Genomic DNA, 14,035 nt, shown 5'->3' with positions numbered 1-14,035 from the left:
CGATCGTGTCGCCGATCCGTTTCACGAGTTTATTCGCGTCCACGTCCGCGAGCCGCCATATTTATTATTATTACAGCCGCTCTATTTGCTTGTGAAACTTTGTAAGGTCTCTGACCTAACCCACGACGATGGCCAACCGGAGGAGTGCATACATATTAATGCAACCGAACGATCGCCAAGCTCTCGCCTCTCCGTCTCTCCTCCCTTCCCCTCTCACCACCCCTCCCCAATCCTTGAGCCGCCCATCCTGTTTCCTTTCAACATTCCCTTTTATGCTACTGTCACTGGTTAATATTGAAGACCTTTCCGCGAGGGCGATTTGAGTTTTGGTTTGAGCTTTCGTATGCTCTTGTTTTGAACATCAACTCTGGGGAGTTTCGGTGGTTAAAAGAAGGGTTTTGTATGTACGCGAGTGTGAATTATTGTGGGTTGAGAGAGATCGTATGTTGGATTTTTTTTTTGAGATGTGTAAAATAAATTGTTATTTTGATATAATAAGAATTTTTCTAGGACAAATTGTAGAAGAATAATGGATGAATTATATATAATAGTATATGTATAGCAAAGATTTTCTATAATCTATAAACTGCAATCTTTTATGTAATGTTAAATATTGATAAATGGATTGATTTGTTTATTTTAATATAATTATTTACATTAAAATATATATAAGATAAAATGAAGTAAATTATTTATTGATGATTGATGATCATTAAAAAAATAATAAAGATTTATTATATATATTATATAAATTATATTTATTGCAGTAGATATATCTTAATATTTCTTTTTAATTTCCTTCAATTCATCAAAAATGAAGTATTATACGTATTCCATCCTATATAAATATATTTTTATATACATAATTATATACAAATATATAAAACAAAAAGAAAGTTATTTAATTATAATTATAAAAAAAAATCTTTAAAAAATGTTGAAAAATAATATATATGGTAGTTTATTATAATAAGCTATTTTTTTTTTTTTTTTTTTTTAGTTATAATTAGATAAAAATATTTTAGGAAAAAATTCTTTTGCTTTAATAAACACATTGTAAAAATACTTCACACTAATTGCAAGAGAATTCGATGCAAAAGAAAAAAAGATTTTTATTTAAAAAATATTGTAAGTATAAAATGTATATGTATCCTTTTTTTGCAAAAAGAAATATGATCATGCATATGAAGTTTACTTTAAAATATTTATCTCTTTGTTTTAATATGAATTGGTACAACACATTTGATCAATTTGTAATTTGGGATAATGAAATTGATCTTTGTAGAAATACCAATTGTCATTAAAAGATTCTATTTGATCCTATTTTGAAACAAAGAGTGAAAATAGCAAAAATCTTGAATTATTGAAAAGAAAGAATGAAAGGAAATAAAATATTTAATTTTGAAATCTGATATTTAAAAGAAGATCTGTGACAAATATAAAAATAATCAAATGAAAAATATTTGAAATAATTCTTATCAATTTATAGAGATTAAAAAATCTACGAAATCTATAAACGAACATTCGGAATAAAGAGTTTGTTTGCTTTCTTGGTAATTCCTTTAAGTACTCTTTGATAGCTTGTTGGGTCATGATAAGAGCTTTTCGTTTCAACAAACTTGGACCGAAGTCAAAATGAGGATATCTTTTTCTTCCTAAACTTTTCTCTTTAAACTTCAAAAAAGCATATATTCAGTTGAAAAAATGAAAATAGCTTTATCTACCTGATTAAAATAGGTTTTTAAGTATGTAGTTAAATTGTAAAGATATTATTTTTATCAAAAATATTAAACTTAATTTTTTTCTAAATTGATTTATATTAAGTTGTGTTAAAATTTTATCTAAAAACAATTTATTTTCCATTTTTTTAATTTTAAATAAAAAAAAGAACAATTTCTCATGATTTAAAATTTAATGATTTAATACTGTTTTACTTAATATTATTTATATTTATAATTTATATATATTATTATATATACTTTTTAATTAATTTATTATATTGTGAAATAATTTCTTTCATTAATTTGAACTTATATAAATTTTTTATAGAAAGATAAAAAAATTAATATAATAATGATAATTATAAAATAGACAAATATATTGATTAAATTCGCTTCTATTTTTACTTAATTATATTAGTTGAACGATTATTCATCTTTTTTTTTAAAAATATTATAAAAATGTTACTAAACATTAGTTTTAGTAAACCAACATATTAAAGAAGAGATTGTCAGAATATCAAACAGTCAACAAAATTCAAAATTTTTTTATTATATTTAAATAAAATCATAAATAAGTAATTAATAAAGAAATAATTTTCTATCGTAAATAACATTGCACGTTTCTTTTCCGATAAAAACTATTACGATTTGTTTTCAGTTTATAATATCACATAAATTGATAGTACATTAATCTTATTTCATTAATTTTCTAAAGTTCAGTCTGTAAAAAATCTTTGAGACAAAATAAAATATAAAAATAATTAATTATAATTGCAATTATAATTCAAATTATTTGATTAGATAAAATTATATATAAAAATAAATTATATTAATATTTCTTTAAAGAAACACATATCAAAAAGATCATGTTATTTATAAAATTTCCTACTATTCATTATCAATAATTTAATTAATCTCTAACAAAAAATGTACAATATCTATACACTTCCAATACAGAAGATCCTTTATTTATTTATAAAATTTCTTAATATTTATCCTTGATTGAACCGATTTCCAACGAAATCTATAAATGCAACTTTGTTACTTCAACCCATCACACATTTCATCATAAATCCAACGAAGATGGCTCACAGCGTGGAACATCTGAGCCAGAATGATGGAGGAGGGAATCGGTCGTCATTCGAAACTTGTAACTGTTATTGCCTCGTATCGATTGGAGGATCTTTGTGTGTCTCGTCGGGGGAAACGATTTAAGATAATCGAGGAGTCACCCCTCTCGTTCTCCCCAGCCGTGGAACGACCCGATGGAATAATTTTCGAGACCGAGTCTGTTCTCCGCTCAATCCCGGTTCTTTATTAATATTCCTCGACGTCCAGGAGTTAGGTTCGCAGCTGTGCCGTCCGCGGACCGATTGAAAAGAGTCGGGGCAGGTGCTTTTGGAATTCGAATGGGGGGAGAAGCTGGCGGGGTGGGTTACTTGTGATTGCAAATCCTTCCCGATTCGATCTCGTTTCCTTCTCCTCTCGCTTTCGCGGGTCATTGTGCTTGGAATTGTGTCAGAAAATTGCCAATCATGTATATCGAACGAATTTGTAAAATTTCGATCCCCGACAGAGGGATTTTGTAGAGATTTTCTTGAATAAATTATAGTTAGATCTTTAGTTTCAGGGAATCAGGAGTTTGAAAATAAGAGAGAATGATATTTTTCGATTCGTAGAAATTTAAGTGATAATTATAATTCTATATTATATCATAACTTGTTTATTAAATTATTTGCATAAGTGAAAAATATATAAATCCTTAATAGAATAGAATAAAGACAATGGATTCTCCTAATACGTTACAGATGTTTTTAATATTCATTTTCAATATTTCATTATATATTCAATATTTTATTTTCAATATTAATTTCCAACATAACTTTTTTAGTCAAAAAAGCCAATTTTTATTGAAAATAATTAGAGGATAAACGTAAAATAAAATTTTTATGAATATGGAGCTTAAATAGAGATTTGTCTTAATGCATAAAATATAATATATATCATATTTTAAATATTTTATTCTTTTTTGTATATTATTTGTATTCTGTAGATTTTTCTATATTTAAATTTTGCATAAATGCATAAACATTTGCAATTTACAATTAACAATTGAAAATATTGTTATATTATTGTACGAAAATAAATTTCAATAAATCATCTACTGTCTTTGTCTAAAAGGAAGACGATTCTGCCATCTATTAAGAATCCATTAAAACTTTTGTATGCATTTATTTTCCATCTTAGAAATCATTTATTTTAAACCAATATATTATATTAAATAAATTTTGTATCTTTTAAAATTATATTTTATAACATTAATCAATACATAAACTATATCTAATTTTTAATATTTCTAATTAGAGACAAAATTTTAATGATTGAAGTTAAGAATAAAGTTGCTTCAATAAGTTCCTTCAATAATTTATTATTCAAAGCATCTAGAATAATCGCAGATAATTCTAGCACCAAAGGGCTGAATGGATGAACTATAATAGCTATGAATAAATGTTATTCAAACATTTTAAATAAAGTTATTACTTAAAGTAACTTATTCGAAATTTTAATTAACTTATTTTTTTCAGCTCTATCTCAACTCTTAATATAATAATTTCTATTCAATTCTTAATATAATAATTTCTCTCATTAAGATATTCAACAACGTTCTTCTTTTCTTAAAAGCATAAAAGATTATAGAAAAGAATATATTATTAAACGCAATAATTGCATGCCATAAAAATCATTTGCAAAAACTGAACACACCATCGACTGACTGGTGGCGCCAAACGACAAAAAAGAAAAGTTTATCGCGAGAAGAAACGTGCAGTTGTCGCTTTGCTTGGATGGAGTTAAGCTATAGTTAAGCTGAGCGTGTCTAAAGCTCGAAACGGTTGCGTGATTGCAACCGGCTGTTACATACGGAGGAACGTGGGGCGCACAGCGTGCGCCATCGAATTTCAACCCCTTCCCCGATCCTGGCCCACGCATAGACACGAGAAAGCACTATTCGCGGCGAAAAGTTTCGCCTGCCAGAAACGGTGACTAAGAACACGTCGTTACCTTTGCAATTTGTGGCGGTTAGTGTTTACTCTTTCAACTTTCCCCACCACAGTGCCGCTAATGTTTTAGGCTGGCCGCTTTAAATCACCGACCTCGCCTCGGCCATGGCTATTTCCGGCGGAATTGGAACAACCGATCGGTCCACGTCCATTTTTCCCATCTACGTGAAACGATTGCGCTCGATGTGTAATTTACGTTGATCGATCAGTTCGCGCTTCGAAACCGCTGGCGGGGATTTATTTTGCCGGGGAAAAAGAGAAATATATATTTATTTTTCGTTTCTTCTCTTCTTTCTTTTTTTTTTTCTCCTCTTTTCCTTTGGAAATTGATGGTCGCATTGGGATCGATTGAGATTAAACGAAGAGGTTTTTCTTCTTTTTTTTTTTTTGGTTTTGATATTTCACGTTGTTTATTTTGTATTGTTGATTGAAATTAAAAATTGAAATGATTTATCTTTTTTTTTTTAGAAATGAGATAAGTGTATTTACATAAGCGTTAAGGGATTAAATATTTATTAATTAAAATATTAACTAACGATAATGTTAATTAACAATAAGTTATAATTATAAACTTCTTTTTTAAAAAAGAATTTAATTTTTTGAAGTTAATAAAATAATGTTATATAAAGAATTAAATTATATGGTAGTCATTCGTTCTCTTTTTAATAATTGTAATAATTTCTTTAATTATTACTTATACAGAATGTTTCATGTACAAATTAAAACAAATATAAAAAATAAATAGAAGTTTTTTTAATTTTTTTTTAATTTCCCGCCTAATTATAACATAACTAGATATAAGATCACGTGAAAGCATCGATAATTATTATTATTATAAAATATACTTTATTTTTAATTATATTAATATAAAACACATATTTTCATTTGCTCCATCATTATTATATTTTAATATTTCCACAGTCTCTCATTTTTATTATTAACTAATCTAAGCTTCAAGCAATTTTTCTATCTCTTCAATGAAAAGAAGATGCAAAATTGTAACTTAAAGAATAAACAAATTCAACAAATATTTTTGACACTTTTTATAATCACATCTTCAATTTTTTATCTCTCCAAACGAAGATATAATTCTAACACAAGCAAACTCAATTCGACTCAGATCATTAACGAATCAAATTAAAGAAAAAACTGCAAAATCCTCTTTCCAAAGAACTTCAAAAATTCATCCATGGTTCCCTTATTGTTAGAAACGCTCCCGATCGATCCCCAAGTGAAAGTATTTATTCCCTAGTGGTGTGGGCCGCCCTTTGATCTCGCGGGATGGGATAAAGCTCGAACCGCTTCGATTGTTTCCTCACGACGAAAGCGGGCCGACGAAAGTCCCTGAGAATCCGTTCGTCCACGAATTCCTGGCCAATTACGGCCAGGCTCTCGTTCTCCTGGGTTAACGAGGATTCCGGCGAATTCTTCGTTTCCACCCTCTCGATCGAAGAGGACACCAACTTCATCCACCTTCCATCGGCGAAAGATCTCATACATATTAATGACGATTCGATCGATTCGAGCTCTGTTTGGAGACAACGTGAGCCCTTCCGTTGGTCACAATGGTTATTATGCCATTAATGTAATGAAGGTTAGGCGGAAATAAAGGTTCAGGTGTTTCGTTTTTTAGACGTGAGGAATGATAATAGAATAGGATCAAAGTATTTATCGAATGAATATAAGGGTTGATTGGTTAATTGTTTTTTTCTAGACTCTGATGAAAAATTTTTGAGAATGGTTTCTTCGAATGAATTTCTTTTTGAAAATTTTTGAGGATTGAGGGGATATTTTAAATCTAAATTAGAGATGTAAAATTATGCAAGAAAAATGGAGATTTTGAATTGAAGAAATTTTGAAAAACGAGTTTCGATAACAATTTAATCAAAGATTATAAGATTTAAGAATTATATTTTGAAAAAAATTTTTATTATGAGACTTTTTAACGTGTTGATATTAGGCTTACGATTATTTGAGAAAGATTTTTAATGTTATAATGTATTTTAAATCTATAATAATATATCTTAAATAAGAGATGAAATCGTATAGAATCTTGAAAATAATTTCTATATCAAACATTTATCGGTATTTTTAATATAACATTTAATTTCGAAGTAATTAAAATGCAATCAATATAAAATAATTCTTTAATTGATTCGTTCATTTTTTTTTAATTTTGATATGCAAATGATGCAAACAATCGTAGACACTTAAATTACTCAAGGCTATATCGTGGATTTTTTTTAAAAATTACGTAAAGTTCGTTTTCGAGTCCATTGAAAATATGCTCGATAAATTTTAAATAAACGATGCATTTTTAATTTTAATTAAACCTGGGTTACATTCAATTTTCAAGCCCAATAATACTCGAGCGAAGTTAAAAATTTAATCGTGTTATTCGACGAGCATCCAGTTTTACACGAACTTAAAATGTATTAAACTCGAAAGCGTTTTAAACGGGTAGGGCTGCGTCAAATAAAGAATACAAGCAATTTTTCCCCGCGTATATAATTCATATCCCGTAAATGTAAAACGGGATTGAATACAATTTTACGTTCGATGAATCGTAACAATTCACTTACACGTGGATTCAGACACGTTTCATACGTACACGCGCCAACAATATTTTCACTGACCACATTGTGTTACCAAAAGTCAAACAGAAAAAGATACTAGAGGATCCACGTTGTTGATCCTCGCTAATGCATCGCGATTAGAGTTTATTGTTCTTATACATAGATTGAAGCAAACGGTAAACAATTTGTCCCCACGATGGACCGAGTAACTACTATTAGATCGATTAAGTCAACGTGGAAGACGCATGGGTGATATGTTTAGGTGGCTGGAAACTGAATTCCTTGTGGCAACATGCTCGGTGTTTGCCGATTGTATTTCTTGTATCAACAATTGAGAAACGTCGTGGGCCGTGATTGCTTTTGTTTTACGACCGGTTGAAACTAACTCGCGTGAAACGGGGTTACTCTAAATCCTTGTTGTTACCGGTTCATTATTAAACGTTCATTCAGAAATAGAATAGTGCTGTGTACACGTGTATCGGATAGAATTAATCTTTTATCGATGGATTAGAATTGAATCGATTCGAATTTATTATTCAATATTTTTTATTTTGTACGGAATGATGATAGAAGAAGAAGTAAAGGAAAATAAAAATAATATTTTTATTTTAAAAAATTAAAAAAAATCAAACTTGGAAATTATTGAATGAAAATTGATTCATTTAATAACAAGTAATAATAAAAATATCGATACAAATTTGGAATTGGAGCAAGTGTTATAATTCCTTGAATAATGATGGCTTAATGGTGATACAATTTCAATTTTAAAATATTAAAGTGTTTATTATAGAATTAAATTAGAATAGTAAAAAGAAAAGTTCATATATGAATATTTGTTATATTTATTTCATGAGAAAAAATTTTTATTAAATTAAGGATTTGATTTTTGATTTTTCATATATATAATCTTTATATTGTATCCTTTTTTCAGATAAATAAGCAATAAAATTTTTTATTAAATATTTTCTATTACTTTTGACTTCAATAGATATTGTTATCATCATTCCTAATTATGATTTTCAATTTTTTGAATTACAAATTTTCATTAACGAGATATATGAAAGTGTTAAATAACGATAACTTTTAAAAAAATTAAAAATTAGAAAAAGAAAAAACATTATATTCGCAATGTGGAAAATGTTTATATAACAATTTTGAAACATTAGTAAATTTTTTATCACATGATAAAATTGGCAATTATATAGCTATGATATAATATCATAAAATAATTAAAATAAACCTTTATATTATGAAGAAGAAAATAATGAAAAAAAAAATTATAATTAGAAAAGAAATATCTAAGAAAATATAATCATAGTGATATATAATTTACAAAGAAATAAAGATCATCCTTTAAAAATATATATATATATATTCTATTTAATATTTTATGACATTTCCATGTCTATTATTTTTATATTGGCATTGAGCTGTTAGCTATATGTCCACTTATTGCAAATTTTTTTTAATGTTGTCTTTGATAAGAAAAAATTTAAAAGTTATGCACCATTTTGATTAGTCTTATTCTAATTTAAACTAGCTGCCTCTCGATTTACTGTTACTCTCATTCACTGTTATTTAGTTTTTTCTTCTTCTTTTTAGTTTTGTTTTATTCTTCTTTATTCTAAAAACTAATAAATCTCTCAACATGATATATTACATATGCATATATATTTATCATATTTTATATCCATATTATTATTTTGCATTTGCTTTATATCAAAGAGATATCATTTATATGATTTATATCAAAAAGAAATTCGCTCCATGGAAATCTAAACGATCCGGAACTAGAATAACAGATTAATTATCGCATCCATTCGAAAAAGAAGCTGATGCAAATTGGCAAATTATTTCGAAAAATGCCGAAAAAGAGTCGAGAGGAACAAACACGGGTTTTGGCTCTATAATTTAAACGCATACCAGCTACCGGAACTTTAACAGGTCACGCTGCGTTGATTAGTTGTAATGACAAAATATATCACTACTCCACCATCGTTAAAATATTTTCGCATGAAGTAAATAATGTATGCACATTGCAACGTATCACAATGTTGAGTCGCTATTAAGTAATGGTCAACCTAATATTTCTTTGTCACTTCTTCTTTGACATCCTGAGGTGGAATCTTGGTGAGAGTGTCACGAACCATTACTTATGTGCGATTTTAGGATTGGAATTAATGTATTTTATTTATCTCTTTCTTAAGAATAGAGTGTTATATTCGTGGGACATTTTTGGAGGGTGAATTCTTTAGTTTATTATACAAAGCTATATTTAGATTAGGACAATTTGTTAGAGAAGAAGAATTTTTGAATGAGATATTCATATAATTTGAAAAATTGATAAATAAAATAAATTTTAATAGAAAGATTTTTATATGAAATTAAAATTGATGTATTTTATTTCTCTTTTTCTTTTGGGAATTATTTATTGCAATTTAGAGCACGAATTAAGTTAAAATTCAGAATTTTATCTCGTTTTTTTATATCTAATTTTATATCTGAATTTATTTAAAAGAATTAGTTAACGTTTTTAAACGAGGCAATTATAACTAGTGAAAAAGAGATATAATAAGATAATAAAATTTTTAATTTGAGAAATTAAACGAATAAAGCTATATTTTTAAAAGCATTGAAAAAGTCTGAATACTTTTAAATATTATATGAATATATTTATGTATTATGCACATATTCATAATGTATTCATAAATGTATTTTAGAAGATATTGTTCAATTTTTTTGATTAAATCTTTTTTTATTATCAATCTTATAATTTATTAAACATAAATTTTATAATTTTTAAAAGATTGAATAAGATCTATTTTATTAAATTTGATAATTTGATTTTATTTAATTATTCTTTTACTTTGTAATTTAATAAATAATATTAGAAATATTTCGTTTCTAAAGAAAGAAATCTCATATTGAGAAATATATTGAAAATTTTAATAATTAAAAAAAAAAGTATTTTAAACTTCACTTACCTGTACGTGACTCCAGACTTTAGGTTTGGGGCTGGATCTCGCGTTATTTGTTGCATTTGAACTTCCAGAATTATTCGAAACGCTGCCAGATGAAGTTGTGGACTTGACGGACGGTTTTTGCGTTTTTTGAATCTGCGCTGTGACTGTGCTTGATGAATTGCTGCGTTGTTGCTGTGGCTGTTGCGCGGATGTTTGTTGCTGTTGTTGCTGTTGCTGCTGCGTCTGTTGCATAATCTGTTGAATGAGCTCCAGTTGCTGTTTCGTGAGACCATCGTTGCTAGCACCAGGAGACGTGGCACTCTATAAAATATAAAAAAAAGAAATAGAAATATTAATAGTCTATATTTCATTGAAATATATATCAAAATATATATACAAAAAGTTAATATCAATACGTAAAAAGAAGTAAGAGTTTTCTATTTGAGAATATTATTAAAATATTGATATTAATTTAATACTATGTGCGTATTTTAATTGTTTAAAAAGAAATAGAAAATAAAAAAGTTAAAACTGTGGAAAAAAAGTGCAAATTATTTTTCTTATTCAATTTTTCTTAGAACCTTTCGAGGTTTCATTTAAAAAAGAGAAACGAAAGAATAATTCTAGAGAAAAAAATTTGACGTCGACCTAGAAACCTTAATTGATTAAAGCAATCCAGGTTGAAAATGTACTTGAAAATGGGAAACTTCGTTTGACGGTTTAACGATCTTATGCAAGAATTCACTTTATTCGATGTAAATACTTTGTAAATCTTTGAAAAAATCAAAGAAAAAAAGCAATTGAAAGTGCGTTTATTTTTCTTTTATATATTCTTTAAGTTCATCCATTAAAAATCTAAACATTTTTTTGCAGAACAAAACAGAATAAAACAATAAAACAATAAAAATTTCATTCAATAACTAATTACAACATTCATTTAATATTTAATATTTTTTAATATTTTATTATTTCACTAACAAGTTTCAAATATTTTTATGTATAAAAAAATTATATCTTTTAAATTTTTTCTTATATAGATACAAAATCATTCCTCAAATTTTATATACTAAGGATAAATTACATCATAACAAAATATTTTTCTTTCTTCATCAGATGATATAAAAATATGATAATAAATGTTAAAAAAATAGATTTAACTTTCATGTGGACACTAAAGTCTTTTTATTAAAGAATTTCTATTGAAAAAATTCTTCTGTTTCCATGTACTAAAATTCTATATATAAAAAAAAAGAATAACCATTTTTACCAGTCCACCTTGTACAAGAAAAACGAAAGCCCTGAACAACAAACCTCAATAAACCCCGACCACACTCTCTCTGAAAAAAAGATGCTCAAAAAAATCACCCTGCTCGAGAGAAACCATCATTTCCGCCAACATTCCCTTTCCACATTCCTCCACCACGTTCTATTAATTCCAGTTTACATTAAAAACACGTTTCCGCTAATTCACCGTTCGCAATTCCGTGCACTAACTCGGCGACTGAATTTTAAAAGAGCGCGCTCTTTTTTCTCTTTTATCGATCGAGCCCAGCGCATAGTTCAGCGAGAGAAAGAGAGGCAGAGAGAGAGAAAGTGAGTTTTTCCCTTTTTAAGAAATTCCATCCGCCATGAATGTTAACGACCATCGTAATATTCACGAAAAGATCGACCCATAAAATTCGTGCGCACCCACGATGCGCATGCACGCGCGTAAACGCACGATACTTACCCACCGAGCGAACAATGAAACTTATTGCTGGATATATACAAGGGGCCATGCACCTGTGCTTTGGCGCCCCATGTTGTTCCGCTCGCCGTGTATACGGTTGTTTTACAGTCCAACAATCTCGTAACATGAGCGAATATTATCAGAGGAATCTCGAGATCGAAGAGTCGAAATGTGGAATACGAAAAGAGATGAAAAATAAATGGTAATAAATTTAACCATAGTTGTTTATATGGTAATTCAATGAAATCTTTATTTTATTAGTATGATTAACTATTTTATACATTTTTTAATACTTTCAAATGAAATTATATTGTTTGTGGAATAATACTTTAAGAAAATATTTTCCGTTTTCATTAATATTCTGAAAAATAAATTATAATATTTATATAAATTAAGTTAATTTAAGTTTTATCTTAAAAATATAATATCTAAACTATAATCTGTGAAATAGTTATTTATAAAGTTTTTAATGAATTTTTTAATGAATATTTAAAAAATATCCAATTGTCTATTTCTATTATCTATTATTTTATTAAGTATTTTCAAATTTTTTTTCAGAATAAAATTATGCTACAAATTTTTAGCTACACATTTTTAGATACACAAAAGAAAATTTTTTAAATCATCAAGTTCGAAGAAATAATCGAATAGAGGAACCATAATAAATCATCAAATAAAAAAAAAATTCGTTTTCTACCGCCAAACTCCCGCAAACTATTTATTTCTCGATTCTAAACCTACCAAGAAATAACATTCTAACCCTACGATAAATTCGGATAAGATGTTTCACATAAAATAAAAGCGGCAGCAGGGAAAAAGCGGTGGAGAAGAAAAAGAAACGAGAAGGATAATAATAAAAAAAAAAGGAGCAAAATAAAAGAGAAAGGGGAGGAAAAGGACGAGAGCGCTCGCGTGGATGCGTACAAACGAAAGAATGGCGGATGCGAGCAATGGTTGTCCTGCTTGCTGATCGTTTTTCAACGACACACCATGGAAAAACCGTAGATACCGCTATGCTTTATTTTCCTTCCCTCCCTCTCTCTCTCTCTCTCTCTCTCTCTCTTTGCTCAACGAAACGACGAATGACGAGAACGGTAACAAAGGGACACGACGGGGGCCGGATTTCACGATTTTTAATTAAGAGACCGGTCCCATTGGGTTACCACGGACACGCCTGGCATGCCATTCGTGTCATCGCTTTCGATCCTCGGACTAGGTTTCCTGAATTATTCGGGTGTGATCGCGGAAAGTCCGGTCATTCAATGCTCCCTTCGTTCCTGGGCGAGCGTTTTGGTTATTACGGACACCACCAGGCCGAAAAATCTCGGGACAATTGACGGGAGATATGTGGGATACGCGTTTTTTTTTTGTGTGCGTTTTCATTGACTCTGAGGTTCATCGTGATGACAATGGTGGGACATCAATTTGGTATAGAGAATCGGGGGAATATTGTTTTTGTTTTTTTTTGTTTTTTTTTTGAATTTACGAGCGATTTCAATTTGTGGATGGATCGAGCGAGAGTAATAATTTTTCAGGTTAATGGTAAAACAATGAAGGATATACAGAAGATGTTGATTTTGTCCATGGTTTACAATAATTGGAAACACAATTATTTCTTATAAACATTGGATGTATTTGATTCTTTCTAAAATTTTAATGAATGAATAGTACTTCGGTCGTCGTTTTAATTTAAAAATTTATTCTGTGACGAATATTGTTTTAACGAATTTTTCTTCAAATATCAGTAAATTTATATATTATAGTATAATATTGCTCGAATATATTTGTCATATATACATAGAATAATTTAATGTTATTTTTAAGAAATTCTAGCAAATGTTACTTGAAAAAGAATTATCTTGCTTCATTTCTATCAAATTTAATTAAAAATAAATTATGTATTTATCGTACGTACAACAATTTCCACGATTTATTTCGACCTCCAGAATCGATCTTTCGACCCTGTACATATGAAGCAAACAGCTAT

General features: G+C 28.3%; 1 protein-coding gene across 1 annotated transcript in view; it reads right to left on the bottom strand.

The window, feature by feature from the left end:
• LOC102679869 overlaps positions 1-14,035 on the bottom strand; it is a 241,160-nt gene that overhangs the window by 78,053 nt on the left and 149,072 nt on the right. Inside the window, exon 5 of the mRNA XM_031511219.1 lies at positions 10,341-10,640. Within this exon, the coding sequence (XP_031367079.1) occupies positions 10,341-10,640 (300 nt within the window). The remainder of the gene's footprint in view (positions 1-10,340; positions 10,641-14,035) is intronic.

The sequence above is a fragment of the Apis dorsata genome, unplaced genomic scaffold (genome assembly GCF_000469605.1).
Source record: "Apis dorsata unplaced genomic scaffold, Apis dorsata 1.3 scaffold_295, whole genome shotgun sequence".
NCBI classification, from domain to species: domain Eukaryota; kingdom Metazoa; phylum Arthropoda; class Insecta; order Hymenoptera; family Apidae; genus Apis; species Apis dorsata.
The sequence above is the reverse complement of the archived record's forward strand: the minus strand, read 5'-3'. Positions and strand labels throughout refer to the sequence as shown.